A 21,084-nucleotide genomic window follows, 5' to 3' on the forward strand; every position below is an offset into this window, starting at 1 on the left:
ATTAAAAAAACAAATTTTGATCTTGAAATTCAGATTTGGTTGTGGAAATAGATGAACAGTTGAATACCTCATAATCGATAATAATTTTAAAGCATTATAATTTGTATTCAACATATATCAGCATTAATTTGGTTTATTGCAATGCTGTTAAAATTTTAGCTTACCGATCTGTTAAATGCCTTGCGCTTTAAATATTTCCTATTTGATTTTATATTTTTTTAAAAGATTGAATTATCTACGTATTATTATGATTTTTAATTTGAAAAAAAAAAATCAAATCAAATTATTTTTCATCAAACACCTGCATGTGGGGCAAATCAGGACAAATGAAATGAATTAAGACAATTATTAAGCCATTTTTATTGCATGATGTTTTGAATGACTTTGGTTAAAACAGGAGCAGAACAAAATGATTTCACAGAACACCGATTTCCAAATTTATTGCTTTAAAATCTCCTTACCTATTCAGACTAAATTCCTGTTTTTTTTTCCTACATGGCATATGTTTTTTGCAAAAGTTTCTTTGTGAAAGTTGAACTTTTCAGCACTAGTATCAATAAGCAAATTTTTTTTTTAATTTTAACGGTGAATTTATTTAACACATGGATGTTTGCAAAAATTCCATTCAACAGGCGTTTATTCGGGATTGCTAAAAAATGTTGTAAGTAACTTGTTGTGAAACTTGTTTTTTCCAGGGCTTGTCGTATTACTTTTTCAAAACAACTAATGCGCCAAGAGTTTCCTAAGTCATAGGACATTTTGAAAAAGTAATCGAGATTTATCCGATAAATGTACGACTCGTACTGAAAAAATCTTCTTTTTGCCACTTGTTGCATAAAATTTTATTATATAAAACATGAAATTCAAAACTTATCTAAAGTTCTACATTGACTGGTGGCCTCTTGTTTTTTTTTAAAATATTTTCAATGAAATTTTCAAGCATTTCTGGTCATGTCATTATATATAAATGAAATATATTGATATAAGACTTATTTAATTTGAATCACATTGTAAATCATATAAAATCCAAAGCACAACAAAGAACAAAAAATAGTATTTTAGTTTCACTTAACCTATTTAAAAACTGCCGTCCTTGTTTAGATTGATGTGTAGATTATCACCAATTAATATTATTGAGCTTATTCTATGATTTTAAGCTTGAAAAACATTACAAATATATTGAAAAAATAGATTTTATGACTGTTTAAAAATTTCCAAGGGATTTCAAAAATATTTTTCCCGTTTCCCGGGAAATTCAAAACCCGGGAAATTTGGACGCCCTATCAGCAACCATTGGTCAAATCTTCAATGTCTTTGGAGCAAATTTATAGGAAATTTTCTGATCATTTTGAGAAAACAAATTTGGTTGGTCAAGCTTGGTCTAATTTAAAAGGTAAATAGTCACCTTATCAACAAAAAAACAATTTCAGGTGGCTAGCACTTAAAAACGGTGCACGGTGTAAATTATTTTTCGAATTTATTTAATTTTTCGATTTACAATACTGCTAAATGACTTTAGGCCGACTTGTATTAAAGCTCAAAAGATGGCATTATTTATCATCAAAAATATATCCTAAAATACAAATTTTCAAGCAATTTTTTTTACGCAATAGTGAGTGTACATATTTTTTCTCTCTAAAAGTTCTAAGCAATACCTACAACCAGGGTTGCCGGGCCAAAAATTGAACAATTTTAGATGTTCGAAATTGACAGAAAATGTAAAATCTTTAAAAATCTGGCGCAGATAATGATAAATCTTTATTCTGGTAGACGCTTGAAAAATCTGCCATTCCCAGATTTATCTGACAACTTTGATACTCTTCCTACAACTCTACCCAAGACTCCAAATCGATAGAAACATTAAATTTTCTAAAAGCTTGCTAATTTATTAATTCTTTTTTGGATTTGTTCAAGATAACCAAAAATGCAATACCCTTACATTTGAAAAGTCAAAAAAAGAAAAATCATATCATAAACGTCTAAGTTATGGCACTTTAAAAACAATGCGCTTTATAAAGACTTATTTTTAATGTGTAATTTTAATACTACTGACTGTTTGTTTTCATCACAATCTCTGTAACTACAATACTCCCTGTCAAAACACATGTCCTGAAATAAATTAATCTAAGTTTCATAATAGCCTTGTTCACATAATTCCTCTTCAATGCCCCAACTCTAACTGTGTCAGTAAGGCTAAACCTTCTCTTCCGAAGAAAGCGTGCCCCCACCAACTTTTAATGCATTTCATCTTTCGTCACCGATTACATAACTGAGGCAAGAAAACAAGCCAGCATCCCGCCTCGGTCAGATGCACTTTTACCTTTTCAATGTTTACCTTTTAATAAAAGTGAAAACTACCGCGCGCGCCACAGCGTGTCCCTTGAACCTTTTATGCGCGAACTTTACCTTTACGGCCAAGATTTGGTATTGCATTCGGTGGTTAATCACTGCCAAGTGACCAGCTGCCGCTGCCAAGACTGGCCAGTTTAGGAGAAATTGCACTCTTTGCAAACCTGGTGGACGAAGAGTCGCGCATTGTCATGGTCTTCGAAGGTACGACCTGTTGTCTCTTGTATCGTAGACAACACTAGGATGATCCAAAATATATATCTGTTAGAGTGTAACAAAAATGACTTTTTGGCGGGCATTCAGGGGTTTGTTCCGGTGGGCATACTGAGCCCAAATCCCAAATATGAGCTCGATTGGACGTAACCGCTTCGCCCTTCAATTTAAATGGGATTTAAAAAAGATTTTTCAAAATGTCAATATTTGGCCACGAAGGCGTTTACAAACATCACTGGCATGTAGGCTAGCGCATCTATTGGTATATATAACATTGAAGTTTGAGCACCTTTCAACAGGCATTTTTCGAAAAACCGGTCCCAGCAAAATCAAATGGCGTCTCGGGCGTCGCGAGACGCGACGCATATCTTTTTTGCCGGGGCCGGTTTTTCGAAAAAATGCCAAACTTTGAAGGTCTGTAGCGAACTCCAGGGTGCTCCAAACTTCAATGTTATATATACCAAAAGATGCGCAAGGATCTGGCCTACATGCCAGTGATGTTTTTGGTAAACGCTTCAGTGGCCAAAATGCCTCAAAAATTGACATTTTTGAAAAAATCTTTTTTTACGGGTTAAATCCCATTTAAAATTGAAGGGCGGAGCGCCAGCTCCTGTTACGTCCAATCGAGCTCATATTTGGGATTTGGGCTCAGTATGCCCACCGGAACAAACCCCTGAATGCCCGCCAAAAAGTCATTTTTGTTACATCCTAATATCTGTCAAATTTAGTTCGAAATTGCGCCACCAGGTGGTGTTCAGGCTTTTAGAGGGCTGACCATCCTTCAACTGAATGAAGTTGTATTGAGTTCAGTTCCTCGACAAATTCCTTTGGACCAACCTAGAACACTGTATTCCACGAGTTCCACGTTAAGGTGTTCACGCTCAAGACCCTGGCCCGAGTTCCCCTAGCTCCAGCAGTCGTAATCGGGCACTGGGGCACGGTACAAGTCGGTTGGTCGGTTTGAGGTTATGTCATCGGTCACGTCGTTGCGATACAGTGTTGAGGGAGGATTCTAAAGTGACGTCATGCGGAGATCCCGCTGGATATCGCTGCTGGTTCAGCGCGTTCTGATAACGGTGGCCGTGTTCTTGGCGGCAATGTTGGTGATATATTTCACGGCCATTAACCCGAGTGAGTGAAGTTTTTGTTTGTGTGTGCGGTTTTGTTTATATTTTGGAAGGTGTTGGTTGGTTGTGCTACACGCCGAAATATGTGCGACAGCGAAATTTATTTTTCGTCGGAGTTCAAGGAAACTTTTAAAGGGCAACAGCTGAGGTGGCGATTTTAGTTCTGTAACGGTAACGAAGTTTTAGTAACAAATTGTTGTAAATTTAATTATCTTCAAATCTTTGGTAGAAATAGTCTGAACTCATCTGCTTCAATACTAGAAGGAAGTGTTTCTAATTATCACGACTCGCGTTTCATTTGCTTCTCAACTAAGTTATACCAACAAAATATCGGAAAAGTTTTCCAATTAATTTTCCAACTTGAGGGTTTCCCTCACACGTACCCAAGCATTCAACAAGCAGCCAAATCTCAAGATTAGTCTCAACTCTCGGTGATGTGTGATCGAATTATGTGCAAACCAAACTCACTTAATTAGCAGCTGTTACTAACTTGCCGAAACCGACTTTCATTTTCCCTCCTAAACATGTTCCCACCCAAGACAAGGGTGTCGAAATTTGTGGGAAAATAAATCGGTATCGAATGCCGCCCCGACTCTGTATGTTCGGTGCTCAAAATAAGCACAAATATCAGTCAAAAGGTTTCCCCTCCCCAACGAATATCGGGCATTGCTCGAGCATGTTCTACAAGCGATTGTGCCATAATTCTATGATCTCCGCCATAATTAATCCTGAGTGATGGGACGATCCGTCAGCTAGCCGGGGAGGAAACGGGAGGTTTTTTTGGGGAGAAATTCGTCAACCGGCAGCAACCTGGTAGTGGCGGTTTCCGACGAGAAGAAGCGATATTCGTCACCTTGAAAACGGTCATTTTGAGGTGGAAAAGGAAAGTTTGTTTAATTTTACAGTTGTGATCGGCGAGAAGAAAGTTCTCTGCTTGACAACAGTTTAGGGTAGTATAAAATAGCGTAAGAATAAGAATATCTTTAAAGATTTTTTTTTTGAAATTTACCAACCTTAAACATTATTTTTTGTAAACATTAATGTTAATAACAATCAAATTGTTCGCTCTACAGCATTGCCTAGGCGTTCTCTATTGCGAGATTCCTACTCGAATTCAAATTCAAACCTCTATTTTACCTCATACTCCCTGGGATTCGAACTGACGACCTTTGGATTGCGAGTCCAACTGCCAATCAGCGACTCCAGTCTGATCGATGGCGTGATCAGACAAATCTCGTCTCGAAAAATGTCACCAGGACCGTCTGGGATCGAACCCAGTCCAACTGGGGTAAGAGGCAACAACGCTTGGGAGCGTTCTTTTATTACGTAACGCAAAAATGGATTTTTGGACCCCCTCCCTCCCACGTAACAAAATTTACATACAAATTTCTTTATTTTTTGTATGGAGCGTAACACGGCCTCCAACCTCCTCCCCAGCAACTGCGTTACGTAATAAAAGAACGCTCCCTTACCCGGTCTTATATTAATGTTTATAAACATTAAAATATAGAAAATCTAATTAAGACAGGCATAAAAATATTTTATCGTAAAATACTAATCAAAAAAACCAAACAATATAAATTTTAAAATGCTTTTATCTTTTAGAATAATTTTTAAGGCTTTATCAAATTTTGGCAGCAGTGAATACAAAAATGCAAATATTTGAAAATCTTAAAACGCATTTTTAAAGCTAATGGAAAGTAAGAACAATCTGTTTTCATGGTGATATATATTTTTTTAAATGAAAGCTGTACGTAGAAAATTTCATTTAATTTTTTTTTAATTGCTATATTTCTGCAAAAAACCCGTTTTATATTCTAAATACGAATTGTAAAGAATTGATTTATTTTGCACTTTCAATATTTTTACATAAAAAGTGATTCCAAAAAGTCATAGATCAGTGAATTCAGGTTTAGCTTTACTGTACATGAGCTACATTTTTTTTAATGGTCTTCGAAAACTTTTCATTTTTTTTGTGAATTTAACTTTTTGAAAATTAGTATTTTAAAAATGGTAGAGCAAAGAATGCCAAATTGCTGTTTTGTTATTGAATATTAAATATTTGCTAGATATAGAAGGTAGAAGGACGAAGAAATATAATGTTGCGTACTGGGAAAATGTAAAAATGTAAAAAAAGTTCAATAAAGACATGATTTTATAGAACAAATCATCCATTTCTGGAACAAATTGCAACAGTTTTGAAATATTTTATTAAATTCTTTTTTTTTTATGTTTTTATGTAAAAAATGCCACCTTGAGAGTAATGATACAAATCAATCAATATTTATTTTTTCCAATTAAGGCTGTTGCTGATGTTTTTCAAAGTTTATTTCCCCCCATTTTCAATATAATCTTGACAAATGTAAGGGGGGAAACATATTTTTTACAAAGACGTCAAAATTTCAATGCGCAAATAACTGAAAACAGTTTCAAATTCATTTTTCTGTTTTTTTAAGCATAGCATAACATTTGAATCAGTTTCTAAATAATTTGACCCTTTGTAACATTTTTCGTGTACAGCACAGTATAATGTTTTTTTAATCAAAATTTTGAAAATTTTGTCGGCCATTTTTAGTAGAGGTTTTATTACTTTTATTTAAAATCAAAATCAAGCCTTTTTATCATCTATTTTAAATTAGATAACAGTAAAACTTGATTTTGAATTTCAAAACTATTAGAAGATCTGAAAAATAAAAAAAAACTGTATGTATGTTGACATTGATCCAGTAGTTGCTGAGATATCGACACCTGAATATTTAATTTTATGTAGGTCTCAGCTAATACTGATAAAATAACAAATGCACAGTGGTCCATATCGAAAAATGCAGTGTAAAATTGTTTTTCCGAAAAATGGTGAAGTTTTGGAGCTGTGGGATGGGCAACTTATGGTGAAGAATTAGGTTGGTTCACGATTAGGGCGATTTTGATAATTCAGCTCTTCAAGAATATTTTTGGGTATTTTTTGTCTTCTAGAAAGTTGTTAATATGATAATCGACATAGAAATCCAATATATATCCAAAATGCGATATTTTGACACTTTAGCTCAATTTGGAGGGCAGATTCAGTTTCAGAGGGCAAAATGACATGAAAAAACATATGGTTGGACAATTTTCGAATTTGGTTAGGGTGGTCCTACACACTTTATCCTTGAAAATTGGACATTTTAAAATTAAGATATCTCGAGTATATATATCCCCTAGCGCCTAAAATTAGGCCAGCGCTTTTTCGAGATATTTCAGTTTTAAATTTACATATTTTTTTACCGTTAAAGGGCTGACCCTTAAGTTCAAACTGACTTGGCAAAAATAAAAATCTTTGTTTTTAGAGCTCTAAAAGAACTTCATTTTTCTCTTAAACTTAACCCTGAATTGATACGTTCAACAAACTCGTTTTTGATGGTTTGCTCAGATGCTTTCTCTAAATTCGGCCGTAGAAGATTGCGAGATAAAATGTTGGTGTCCTCGACTAAGTTGCTTGGGTTGGCAAGCCTAACCACTTTATAGAAGGCAAAAAAATAATGTACTTCAATTTATTGTTACTCTGAGAAATAGTCGTTTGGGATGTGAAATGTTTTTGGTGCTCAACCTGAATAAATTATTTATAGCTATTCAAAATGTTAACTCTACAGACGAAATAACTTTTTTATCTTCTCTTTTTACAAGGTTTTTAGAAATTGACGAGACATTTTAATTTTCTGCCGAGAACACTAATTATCTTTCAAGAGCTGACCAACTTGAATTAGAGTGAGAGTTTACTAGTACTTAACGGAATAAGTTATAAGTTATCTTAAGGTAAAAGTTTTAAAAAACCTTCGAAATAGCTGAAAGAAATACGTACGAATTAGTAAAACTGATTTTTTTTTAAGTAAGATGGACTAACTCTAACAAACTCTCTAATGCTTTACAAAAAAAAGTAACGAGTAAGCTTAAGCTTTTTCTGTAGTTATTTCGAAGGAAGTTTTTTCTCCGCTATAATAATTTAATCTATTAAACAGTTATTCTTTTTTCTTAAGTTTCTAGTTTGTTTTTTAAAAGGTTCAGAAATAAAATTAACATGGTTTTTTTTGCGGAAGATTTTTTTTTTAAACTGCATGACATTGAAGTTTCAAAAGCAAAAGTGCAATCATTACCGCTAATCTTACACGCGCCGCCCTTAGACCACCCTAAACGCCCACCGTCCCCGGTTGTCCTTTCACTCTAATTCGACGCGGTAAAATACATTTTTCTGACACTTATTACCGTTTCACCACCATCACCAGGCCAAACCAAAATAGATGTCCTTCTCGTCACCGGTGCCTGCTCGGCTTGATGGATATAGATTAACCGGTTAAAGCGCCGTCATTTTGGCCGACTTTGAGCCGACCAAGCGCGAAATCTACGGTGCGCGCGCGGAGGTCCTTAGGGTGGAGGGTGGAGGTTTTCAAAGGAGAGTTTTATCACCTCAAAGACATGATCGAAGCGCGAGTGAGTAACTGACTGGCAGTCGCTGGCCGCGTGTATTGTTACTGCTAGGGTTGAGGTGCCTGTTTTGGAATTTAATTTAAAATTTGTATAATTTAAAACTTTATTTTCACATTAAAAAAGCTCAATGAATGATTGAGAAATTCGTTTTAAATATGATGATTTTCATTATTTCAAAATGAGTTTAAATATACTCCCAGAACACTTTTCAAGAAAAATCACTTTCGCTGCAAAGTACGCAGGCGGTGAATACCGTGAGAAAATTTTTCCTCAATCTTATAATTATATTTTAAGCATCTAAATGAGCAAAACGCACGCCTCAATGAAAGTGCCGTCCGGCCGCGGACGGTTTGCGACGATTCTGCGGACCACGGCCTAAATTTGTGTGCTGTGAGATGGTCAGGAATTGTCAGATTTAAGATACAGGAAGTCGGCCAGCCGTGCAAAATGCCTGTGATGTTGTGTTAGATTGTGAAATCGAGCGAAAGAACAAAGTTCACCATAAATCAAAACTCAAACGTTTGTGGGGCGGATTTTTTTTTGTTTATTGTTGTTGTTGGACTGAATGGTGTTGATACCTAATAAAGTTGATAAGTTGAAAATGTAAAGTTCTTGACAATTTTCCACTTTGCTGTAAAAATTGATTTATATTTACCAAAATCATTCGTTGAAAAAAATGTGGAATATTAAATGGCACTTACGAAAAGATGTAATACTTTATTTTATACTAAAATAAAATTATTATTTTTTAAAAATTAAAGCAACTTTCCACGAATATTAGATTTATATAAGTTTTGATTTGGCTGAAACTTTCGAGCTTCCCTATGGGCTTTCCATTAATCATCGTTGTTTTATCCATTACATTTTTTGCATCTGTCCGTACCTAAAAAGGTAAGTAAATATTCAAAAAAATTTAGAATTGGACACATGAACTCTACATACTTTTATAGGGTATTTTAACCATTAGTGGACCCCCTAGTAGAGCCGAAGCACATTTTTCACAAATTTTCAATATTTTAAGCACTTTTTCATAACCCTTTGTACAAAACAATGAAAACTGAAGTCTTTCGAACAATTTTGACTATTTGTTTCATCAGTTATTTGTTTTTGAGCAGAAAAATAGCCAATTGAAAAAAGTTTTTTTGCCTGCTGTGGACCCCTTTTCCTATAGTGGACCCGGGTCCATAATCCGATTGTGGACCCGGGTCCACTATAGGCAAACTGTTATTTTTATACCAAATTTAACCGATATTTGATGTTTTGATGCATGGTGTAGGTCTAATGATAGATATAATGAATAAAAGATGGATTTTGCTCACTTTTCATCATAAACAAATATTTTTTGTTAACAAATTTGGCTTTAAACAACAAAAAACCAAACAGACATTTAAACACATTTATTTCCGAAAAAGATCAGAGAAAACGTCTCAAAAACCACTGTAAACATAAAAATAATTTAAAAAAAGTAATCTTGATGCAAATTTTTCCATATTAATTACATAAATGGTTGACCGATACTAAACAATAGAATTGTTTACAGTTGCTGATAAAACCACGCATGTTTATTGGAAAAAGAATGTTTTGTTGTTGATTTATTATTATAAAATATCATTTCAAACTGCAATTATGGTGCTTCAGTTAAGTACAATTAACTATAGTTTTAATTAATTATAAATTCTTACGGCATCAGCATTATTCGTACTTTTAACATGAAAACAGCTATATTTATACAGCAATTCCCCACGAAAACAGCATGATTCGAAAAAAGGGTACCAAAATTTTCGTAATTAAAAAACGCAACTTTTGGTAACATAACATCTATAGGTCATCGCTAAAATTTTAAGGTTATCGCAGTTTTTGTGAAAAAAGTCGATTTTTTCCCGTTTTCGTAATTTTCCAATTTTGCGCGTGGCGCGTCGAAAAACCCAGTTTTTATTTTCAAAAAATCGTATCTCAGAGTATCGAAAACATAACTTCACCATTTTTTGATATGTTATGTGAAATTTTCCGAGGAATCCGATAAAAATATTTTCAGACATAGGCTCTTTGGTCCCGAGACCTTCAAAACAGCATTTTATATTTTCATTCAACCTTTTCAAATGTTAAGCTAGATTTTTGAAACTTCTTACTATTTTTCCCAAATAGCCAAACTAATCACCTTTCTTTTGCGACTAAGACAGCTAAAATCGGATGAAATGGCGCGGAGATATGTTTTTTTGAAAAAAGTGGTTTTTGCGAAAATCGACGAAAATTGCCATTTTTTGGACCACCCTAACACGGCGTAGGTCACCCTAATGGCCAAACAAAAAAATACGGGTCTAATTATTTCGGCCAAGGATCCCCCAGAAACATTTTGAGCCCGATCGGAGAACTTTTTTTTCGAATCATGCTGTTTTCGTGGGGAATTGCTGTATACTCATAATTGAAAAAAATATGCGTTTAGGTTGATAACAACAAGCATTTATTGTATGTTTTAGAGAAACTTTTGCTTGAATACACAGTTTTCATAATTTTTGAAGGTTTAATTAACAGGGGTCCACTTTTGGAAAAGTTTGGATTTTCGTTGTCCTATATTGGACCCCCATAATTTTTGCTAGAAAATTGCATTTCTTCGCTTTATTTTAGTAAATATCCTTAAACTTACATTACTTCGACTTGCTGAAGTTAAATAATCAGTCAAAAAATGATTGGATGGTTAATTCAATCATAAAATATAAATGCAGTTTTGTTGTGAAAATGCTAGTGGCCATGGCTGATTTCAGATGTCGAACTCAAAACACTTATTTTGGTGAAAAGGACAATTCAATGTCAGTCATCATTGTTCTAAATGATGCTGAACATGCCAAATAAAAGATTTGTAGACAACAACACGCTTGAAATTGTGATTTTATTGAATTTTCCATCAAAAACCCTTCAGAGGGTCCACTATAGGAAAGGGGTCCACTAATGGATAACGTACCCTATGACTAAAAATATGCCTTTTTAAATTAAAAAAAAAATGTCAATTTGATTGCAATAAGATTTCATTAAAGGGTTGTTGTTGTTGGTTTTATTAAAGGGACTTTAACCCTATGGGTCAATGATATTGGGTCATTCGCTCTTCAAAAGGGTGATTTCTGGAATTGCAAAAGTGTTAATCAACTCGTTGCAAAACTCGAGTTATTCAATTCAGTGAACCTCGTGGGACGACTCGTTGCATAAACTATCTTTATTCATAGGCTCTGCTAATCGTGAGACTTGTATTTGAAGGGAAATTTGATGTGCTTTTCAAATCTGCAATTTACCAAATAGATAATCTTTGAAGGTATATTTTGTTTGCAGTGTAACAATTTTGTACAAAGTTGTAGAGCAGAAAACTACCTTTACTTGTAATCATTACGAGTTATCTCATTTTAATGATAAACACTTTGGAAAAGTTACTTTTTTCTTTAAAAATATAAATAAATACGATCGATTTTTTTTTATGTATTCAATTATACTGTTGAAGTCAGATTTTTCTAAGGATCCAATGTGACCATGAAGGATAGATTGAAAAAGGATAGAAAACTTGCTACAATATTTAAGAAGCAGACTTTCTCAGTTTTTGGAACTGTTAATATTTGGAATAGTTACTGAAGTCATAAAAAATATTCTAAACATTATTTTTTTATAAATAAAATTAAAACATACAAAATATTTAAGAAGTTGTTGTTAATTCATTTATTTCTGGCAGCTTTAACCTTCTTGGTCATTCGCTGCCCAATTTGAAAAGTAGTATTTTTTAAAAAGAACCACTAATATTTGAAAGAATGGAAAAATTCACAAATATATTACGACAGTCAAGAATAGGTTTCTTAAAAATAAAATAAAAGCTTAGCAAATATTTCTGAAGTTGAACTTTTTTTTTTTTAAACCGCTCATATTATAAAGAATGGAAAATTCATAAAAACATTACGACAGTCAAGAATAGGTTGTTTAAAAAAAACGTTACTTAATCCATCTTTAGGTGGTTGGTGCCTTCCTCACATTCAATAACAATAGCAACATTCCCCCTGAACATGTTTAACAAATCAACTTTATTAATCATTTCTTTTGATAGGGTTCGCAGACCTTCAATATTTCTGGCTCTTCGGCAAGGTCTGATAAAAAAAAAACCTATTCAACGATACTTCGCATGGAAGATTCAGACAATATTTCTATCACAATACCTGAAATCCGGCCTCCAAAAAGTGTATAAATAATACTTAAGTGCTAATAACGTTTGATAGGGTTGTCAGATCCTTGATGTTTAAGGCTCATTTGAAATGTCTTTCGATTATCTAACTAACGACAGGTCGCATGATGGACCCGGACATCATTTTTATTGAGATATCTGAGATCCGGCCTCCAAAAAGTGTATAAATAATACTTAAGTCCTAATAACTTTTGATAGGGTTGTCAGATCTTCAATGTTTTAGGCTCATTGGAAAGGTCTTTTTAATACCTTTCTGAAAATGTATAACATGATAGGTTTTCTTGCAAAAACCACCCTTTTTACAATCTTCCGGACTTACGCCAAAATCGTTTTTTTAGCATAACTTTTGAAGTACTTAACTAAACATGCTGATTTTAAATAGAGACTTATGGGACCCCAAGACGGATCGAATGAGACTAATACGGTCAAAATCCGTTCATCCAGTCCGGCGATAATCGAGTGACAATTTTTTTGTCCACCCACCTACACACATCCACACAGACATTTGCTCAGAACATGATTCTGAGTCGATAGGTATACGTGAAGGTGGGTCTAGGAGGTCAAATTAATAAGTTCATTTTTTGAGTGATTTTATAGCCTTTCCTCAGTAAGATGAGGAAGGCAAAAATTAAAAAATATTTTAGAGGTCGACCTTTTTTTTTAAAGATCTAAAAGAATAGAAAACTTACAAAAATATTATGAAATCAAGAATAGGTTATTTTTAAAAATAAAAATGAACCTTCAAAATATTTTAGAAGTCGAACTTTTATTTTCAAAGAACTTCTTATGTTTGAAAGAATGGAAAAACTTACAAAAATATTACGACAAACAAGGAATGGTTTTTTAAATTAAACACAAATTTTAACAATATTTAAGTAGCTGATTTTTTTTAAAGAACCGCTCATATTTAAAAGAATGGAAAAAATCACAAAAAACATTATGAAAATCAACGTTGTTAAAAACTTTCAGATTATTCTGTTTATTTGAAAAGAAAAAAAATATATCATTACTAAAAGGATGTAAGAAAACACTTTTTCAAGAATATTTTAAAAGTTTATAATTTTTATTATTTGTTTCATTTATTCACATTCGACCTTTTGTCTTTTCGACGTTTTATCCATTCGACCTATTGTCCACTTTCGACTTTTTGTTCATTCTACCTTATGTCTTTCGACCTTTTGGCATTCGACCTTCGACCTTTTGTCGCACATACGTTTTTAATTATTAGTAAAAGGAACCAGTGTTTTTTTACCATGTTTACTTTTGTTAGTAATAAAGTTTCGAGTGTGAAAAATGATTTTTTTTAAGTTGGTTTCGATTCTGAGAATCATTGATATGTAAATATTACATTTGAAGAAAAAAACATTATCAAATATTGCGTAACATTGAATAAGGCACTCATAGTATTATCTTTTCAAGCTGAACAGCTGAAATTCGGTGTATTGTTGTGAATTTCAGCCGTCCACAGAGTAATAATAAAAATAAATTGATTTATGCTCGAGCCGGCTCTGACATGATCTCATAAAACCACCTCAAAACGCATAGGAATGTGCACACAGGACGGGCCTGACTCGTTCTGTCGGTCTTCGTATTTTTCCCGTCAGCCAACCGGTCTGTAGCCCCAGATGAACAATAAATCTTGCTGCATTAAATGATTTACCATGCACCACCGAACTTCTCGACTCTATATTATTACGATGATCACTCTATTCTGCGAACCGTTCGCTTTTTCATTTTCTCTCTTTGATTTTCGAAACTCTATTTTCAGAGGAGATTTTCAGCCCCTGTGATCGGCCCTGCAAGCGAGCCGATTGGCCCCGGATTTGCCGGTACCGGCTCGTCATCGAGAAGCGGCTGATGCCCAAATCTCTGCTGGCGTAAGTTCTTGGGAAGGCTTGTGTCGAGATTTTTGGAACATGGGATTGAGCTTCAAAAATTAACTTCAAGATTTTTTCCCCCCAAATTAGCTGAAGAGCTGAAAATTTGAATCTTCACACATTCCCCCAAACAAGGCGAAATAATGCGTTCTGGCTGGTTTTAATTGCAGAGTGGACCATAAAAATATAATTAGAACCACCGACCAGGCCGCGGCCACGACCACCGGTGGACATTTGGCGTGGCAGCAGCAGCGGCACTACTTTCTTGTTAACGGACGCCACACCGGACCGGCGCTGACCGTGTGCGAGCGGGACTTTATCGTGATTGACATCGTCAACCGGATCCCGGGCCAGAGCATCGCGATCCATTGGACGGGCCAGAGCCAGTGGAGGACGCCCTTCATGGACGGGGTGCCAATGTGAGTGGGGCAGGGGGGTTTAATTTAAGTTCAAGACTTTTTGAAAATTTTCGATGACGTATGACCAAAAAAAAACTAATGTTTGAAAAGTCCTTAAACATTGATTTTCGACCATTTTTTAAAATGGCTTCATTAGAAAAAAGAACGGAAAAGTTGGAAATTTTCTATTTTTAAAATTTTGTTCAAGGAATGGTTGCCGAGTTTTTTTTAAACTTATTGAATGACAATTAGCATGAACCTATGTAATGTCTTATTTTGAAAGAACATGAACAAAAATTAAAGAGAATTTTCCTAGCTATTCGTAATAAATATTTCCAAAAATAAATAAAGATGTTAAAATACTTGAAATACAAAAATATCTTTTTACTATCATAAATTAGGCTTGAGACATTTTATTAAAAAATAAAAATGTATGGCACTTTAACTTTTCAATTCGATTTCGTAATATACATATTTTGATTTGGTTAGATTGATTTTTTTTTTCAAAAAGCATAATACTTGGCAAAATTTTAGTCAACGTCTTCTAGTTTAGTGTACCTTACTTTTTTTTGTTTAGTACCGTCAGCGGGGGAGACATAGGGCTAATAAATTTATGTAAATTTTCATCTTTTCATCGGCCGGAAAACGGGAATTTTTTAACCAATTTTCCCGGAAATCCCTGGGAAATTAGAATTTTTTGAAAAATTATTTTACTTTTTTATTCCTGGTCAAAATAAGTGTAAGTGTCAATTAATGGCTTGTCTGCTTGTAAATAATCAAACCAAGCCGAATATTATTTTATTTTAATTTTTGATCTGTTCTTCGAATTGTACCATAAATTATAAATTAAAATAGATTATCATTTTTGTTGATGATAAATGCTATTTTTGTGCCTGGCAGGTGGGTATAATGAGTCCAAGCTTAATGAATAAATAATATGAAAATCATACAGACAGAATGTTTTTCATGACTGATACCTTTTTAAGAACAAGTTTAGTATCAGCTTTTGAAAAAAATAAATAAAAATTAAGCCAAGCATAAAACGTTTTCATTGGAAATATAACTTGTTGTGCTTTTAAACTCGAAACACTTGTTTTATTAAATTACAACTCAAAGTTTTTAAACAATTGAAGCGAGTTTTTGATACGAAATAGTTTTTTAATGATTTTTTTCTTTCATGTATGGTTCAGTATGATTTTTAGCTTAATAAAGAATAAATAGTTAAAAGTATTTTCATAGCACAAAATGTTGATTTGAATGCAATTTCCTGTTACTTATATTAAACTTTATAATGCTCATGGTATAAGCAACATTGCTCCATAATTTTTTTACTTAATACTGTAATTTGTCGAAACTATTAAAGTACATGAAATAATTATTCCATTTTCAATTTTTATCCAATTTGGTCATGCTAAATCAACAAGCAAAAAATCTCGATTTTGCTGTTTGTGGGAAAGGGTTCTTACTTTTTTTAATGACATAACACAAATTTTTTTTGGAAGCATTCCAAATATGTTATAGTTTATGTTTATGTCCAACAATTCTTTTTGTCAAGGTTTATTTTCGATAATATTAAGCATTCTAAACTGGAAAAAGCTATTCTCATCTTAAAATAACTTTGACATAAAATTTTCAAAAGAATTGAATTGAAATAAATCAAATATCTGCAAATGATTCATAATTTTTTCTAACTCATTTTCAAAAATTTGAGTCAAAAAGTTAAGAAAATGTATGCTTCCACTTAAATTTCGCGATTTTCCGGGAAATTTACGGGACAGGAAATTGGACGCTCTTCTTTGCTGTGATACAGGGTTTAACTATATATTTTTTTCAGTTTAGGGTAATTCTCTACCAACTCACACGAAATCGGGAAAAGTTGCCCCGACCCCTCTTCGATTTGCGTGAAACTTTGTCCTAAGGGGTAACTTTTGTCCCTGATCACGAATCCGAGGTCCATTTTTCGATATCTCGTGACGGAGGGGCGGTATGACTTTCCATTTTGACCATGCGAAAGAGGCAGCCTGAAACGGTGATAAGATAGAATTTGGTGTCAAAGGGACTTTTAAATTAGACGCCCGAGCGTACTCAGAATTCCGAAAATACGTATTTTCATCGAAAAACACTAATAAAGTTTTAAATCCTCCATTTTCCGTTACTCGACCATGTCATTTTATGGGAAATTTATGCTCGAATTACATTGACCAGAAGGGTCATTTTTTCATTTAGAACAAAATTTTTCATTTTAAAATTTCGTGTTTTTTTCTAACTTTGCAGGGTTATTTTTTAGAGTGTATCAATGTTCTACAAAGTTATACAGCAGACAATTACAAAAATTTCGATATATAGACATAAGGGGTTTGCTTATAAACATCACGAGTTATCGCGATTTTACGAAAAAAAGTTTTGAAAAAGTTACTTTTTGCGTTTCTCTTTGTTTCATCGTCCGTGTCTGTCGCGGGTGACCATGAACGGCCATGATCAGCGACGACCAACTTTTTCAAAACTTTTTTTCGTAAAATCGCGATAACTCGTGATGTTTATAAGCAAACCCCTTATGTCTGTATATCGAATTTTTTGTAATTGTCTGCTGTACAACTTTGTAGAACATTGTTACACTCTAAAAAATAACCCTGCAAAGTTAGAAAAAACACGAAATTTTAAAATGAAAATTTTTGTTCTAAATGAAAAAATGACCTTTCTGGGTCAATGTAGATTCGAAAAGTACATTAAATTTCCCATAAAATGACATGTTCCAAATTTTTTTACAGTCGAGTAACGGAAAATGGGAGGATTTTTAAAACTTTATTAGTGTTTTTTTCGATGAAAAATACGTATTTTCGGAATTCTGAGTACGCCATCAAATCGGGCGTCTAATTTTACATAAAAGTCCCTTTGACACCAAATTTCTATCTCATCACCGTTTCAGGCTGCAAATTATTGAAAAACACCTCTTTTTTCGCATGGTCAAAAATGGAAGGGGTCGTACCGCCCCTCCGTCACGAGATATCGAAAAATGGACCTCGGATTCGTGATCAGGGACAAAAGTTACCCCTTAGGACAAAGTTTCACGCAAATCGAAGAGGGGTCGGGGCAACTGCTGTGTGAGTTGGCGGAGAATTACTAAAGTTTTTTCGCATGGTCAAAAATGGAAGGGGTCGTACCGCCCCTCCGTCACGAGATATCGAAAAATGGACCTCGGATTCGTGATCAGGGACAAATGTTACCCCTTAGGACAAAGTTTCACGCAAATCGAAGAGGGGTCGGGGCAACTGCTGTGTGAGTTGGCGGAGAATTATTAAAGTTAATAGAAATACAAAATCTGAAAACAAACAATGTTTTTATTTATCTCACTCTCAATAAAAAAAAATCTGCGCTTTTAACTCACGGAAAATAACTCATCAAGATTTTCGAGATCTTACTACCTAATTAATTTAATTCGTTTATTCACCTAAATCTTGATTTAGTTTCGATGAAATTTATTATTTTAAAATATTGTGATGATTTTTTAGAAGAAAATTTCAACCAACTCTAGAAATTTTCTAACACCGAATAAAAGGTTATATGTTGGAAAGTGCTGATTAATGATTAATTATTTGTTTGTTTACTCTAGTTTGCATTTTATTTTATTAAACATATTATTTTTTTGTTAATAGAGCATTTGTCGATCAATTAACTATTTGGGATGCTAGACTTCTTTTTAATTTAATACTAATACTGAATACGGGTTTCTTTCATATTTAGGTAAATATCATTTGAGAATCAAAGTCCATGTTATACAAACTTTTTTGAAACCAAATATTTGTGTGATCCTTCCAACAGGATAACCCAGTGCCCGATCGCCAGCTACACCACCTTCCAGTACAAGTTCCAAGCGGACCACGTCGGAACGCACCTGTATCACGGCTTTTCCGCCGAAGAGCGCGGTCTTGGCCTGGTCGGTGCCTTCGTGGTCCGTTCCGAGCACGAACAACGGATCCACCCGGTAACGAGCAGTTGTCACCGCCAAGAATTGGTTTGGATCATCGCCGAAACAGATTCCGGAGCGTTGTCCATCAACGGCCGGAGGTCGTTTGTGCAGCAGGTCAAACCCGGACTTCGGTATCGATTGCGGGTGGCTTTCGTTAGTCCTTTTGAGACTTTACCGGAGGGTTGTCAATACTGGCTGGAGGTGGATCAACATCGGTTGACCGTAATCGCTTTGGATGGTAATCTACTGGAACCGGTTCCGGTGGAGCGGGTCGCGCTTTCCGATGGAGACCGGATTGACTTGATTTTGGAAACGAGTTTGGGGAAGGACGCCATCGGTGGTGACCAAGAGTACGAAATTCGCCTCGTCAGTGTTGCCGGCAATAATGGCAGCTGTGAACAGGAGCATCTTAGATTTGCTTCGTCAAGCTCGAGATTTAAGCTGAAGTACGTGGGAACTGAAGCAGCTGGGACGCAGATTTTGATCGAGGAACCGGATGATGGCGCCCGAGGTGAGTTTGGGGAGAGTCGCTTGTTTTGCTTATGTTTTGATCCCCCCACTCCGCGGGTTTTGTGCGTGGTTGGCGTGGTTTGGGACATGGTGAAGGAATCTCGTTTATCGTGTAAACTATGACATTTGAGTGCATGATTGGGGTGACATTTTCAGGAAGATGTTGGTGTCACTTGTTGTGCTATGATGATTTTGATTAATTCTGTATGACAGTAGAATCACAATAATTGGGCAAAAGCAAGTTGCTTAAATAATTCAACTTGAAAATCTGCTAACAATAGTTCCAACGATTCCTAAAATTTCTCATGACTCGTTCCCACAATTCACAGTTTCCACCACACTGTCACGCAGTTGCCCTCCTGTGAGATGTGGAGTTTAAAATTAATTTAAACTTAATACTCTCTCTCTCTTTCAGCACCCGCTGTCGCTGGCAGTCATCCCGACTGGCAAGAACAGAAAATCCCCACCAAGTCAGACTTGGACCAACAACGTCCCCGAGGGTTCAACGCCGGCCGGTTGATGTGCGATGTGCCATCTTCAGTGGTTGCTGCATCTCCAGCGGGCCAGATTTCGCCGAATCAAATTTGCCCGCTTGAAGATGGTGAGGAGGTTTACCGAGGGACGAGTTGGGACCATTTTCCGGCGGAACTTCGCGACGTAGATAGGAAAATTAGACTGGTTCTGACGAAGAGGACCGTTCAGCGAGAGATTCTTGGAGGTAAGCGAGTTTGGCGAAAGTTTCACGGAAGAAACTTTGCCGAAAGGGTTTTATATTTAACGATACACTGACATAGGGTGGAGGTAAGCATTTTCTTGCTAAAATTACCCAACATCTGGTCCCTTATCCCCAAGTTCATGATGAAAGCTGTGAAAGTTTCATTTCATTAAGCTAACTGGTCCCGCTGGATTATATGATGGCCATGACCTATGGCTTCATGTCTGTTTTAGCGAAATTGTTTCAACCCACAGCCATCCTGTCCGAAAGTTAAGTTTGGGTCTTTTTGTACACTGTGGTGCTCGAGGTATTAAACATGATTAGCCGGTAGAGGAAAAACAGCTGTCGTGGAATTAGGTTCTGGTTATTGTTTTGTGGATAATCTCTTCGGACAAGCAGGACTGTTCAGAAAAATCTTTGATTTGTGTTACGTTTTTAAGTTAAGAACTTAACTTAAATTTCCTTCTTTCCTAGAGAGGGTCAATCCTTCATGTGGTGCAGGGTTCTCCAACTAAATTCAGGACTTTTTGCTGCGATGTACTTGTTGTTCCCGTGAACCCACCCCCCTTTCCTTCGTTCATGTTTTCTGTTTCTAGAGCTATTTCAAGACATCTCGTACTCGGTGAATGGATTCAGCTTCGTCTTTCCCACAGCGGTGATGTTGCGAAAGCTGCTCCCGGCGATTCGGCGGACCGGCAGCAGGACAGGTGTTGAAGACGGCCAGCTTCATACCTGCAGTGGCAATGGCACTGGCAACACTGGCGGCGGACGGTGGATGCCAAAAAAGTGTCACCAGTTGCCGCCGGACGAGTCGTGCGAATGTGTCCACGTTGAGCACGTGGAAGCGGGCCACCGGGTGGAGTTGGTGCTAATTAACGAAGGTGAGTTTTTTTTGGTACTTGTTTGACCTATTGAAAATAGTAAGAATTTCACACCTCAATGATTTTTTTTCGATAAATTTTAAATCTATCATTAAATTACTTTATCTCCTTCTTACCGTAACACAATTGAATTTGGGTCTTTAATTATGGTTTCTTATCGAAAAATTGCACGTTTTCATTAATCAGCGCGATACAGTGTTATCTTTACTTTAGGTTTATCAAGGTTCCATAGTCCCATAAGACTGAACGAGCATGTCACACTAGCGTGATGCGTTTTGCCAAAAGTTACACAGAACTATCTGAATATTGAAGTTGAATAACGCAAACTTGAGGTACTGGGGAGCCATCCCGAAAAAAAACTTGGACCGGAGGC

At 35.3% G+C, this 21,084-nt stretch overlaps 1 protein-coding gene across 1 annotated transcript in view; it reads left to right on the plus strand.

Annotated features, from left to right (window-relative positions):
* Positions 1–3,492: 3,492 nt before the first annotated feature.
* Positions 3,493–21,084, plus strand: part of LOC6045477 — a 29,419-nt gene continuing 11,827 nt past the window's right edge. The window contains exons 1-6 of the mRNA XM_038266234.1: positions 3,493–3,693; positions 14,132–14,240; positions 14,411–14,659; positions 18,458–19,116; positions 19,531–19,833; positions 20,427–20,711. Of these exons, the coding sequence (XP_038122162.1) occupies positions 3,588–3,693; positions 14,132–14,240; positions 14,411–14,659; positions 18,458–19,116; positions 19,531–19,833; positions 20,427–20,711 (1,711 nt within the window). The 5' untranslated portion in view covers positions 3,493–3,587. The remainder of the gene's footprint in view (positions 3,694–14,131; positions 14,241–14,410; positions 14,660–18,457; positions 19,117–19,530; positions 19,834–20,426; positions 20,712–21,084) is intronic.

This window comes from Culex quinquefasciatus, chromosome 3 (genome assembly GCF_015732765.1).
Source record: "Culex quinquefasciatus strain JHB chromosome 3, VPISU_Cqui_1.0_pri_paternal, whole genome shotgun sequence".
Classification (NCBI taxonomy): Eukaryota; Metazoa; Arthropoda; class Insecta; order Diptera; family Culicidae; genus Culex; species Culex quinquefasciatus.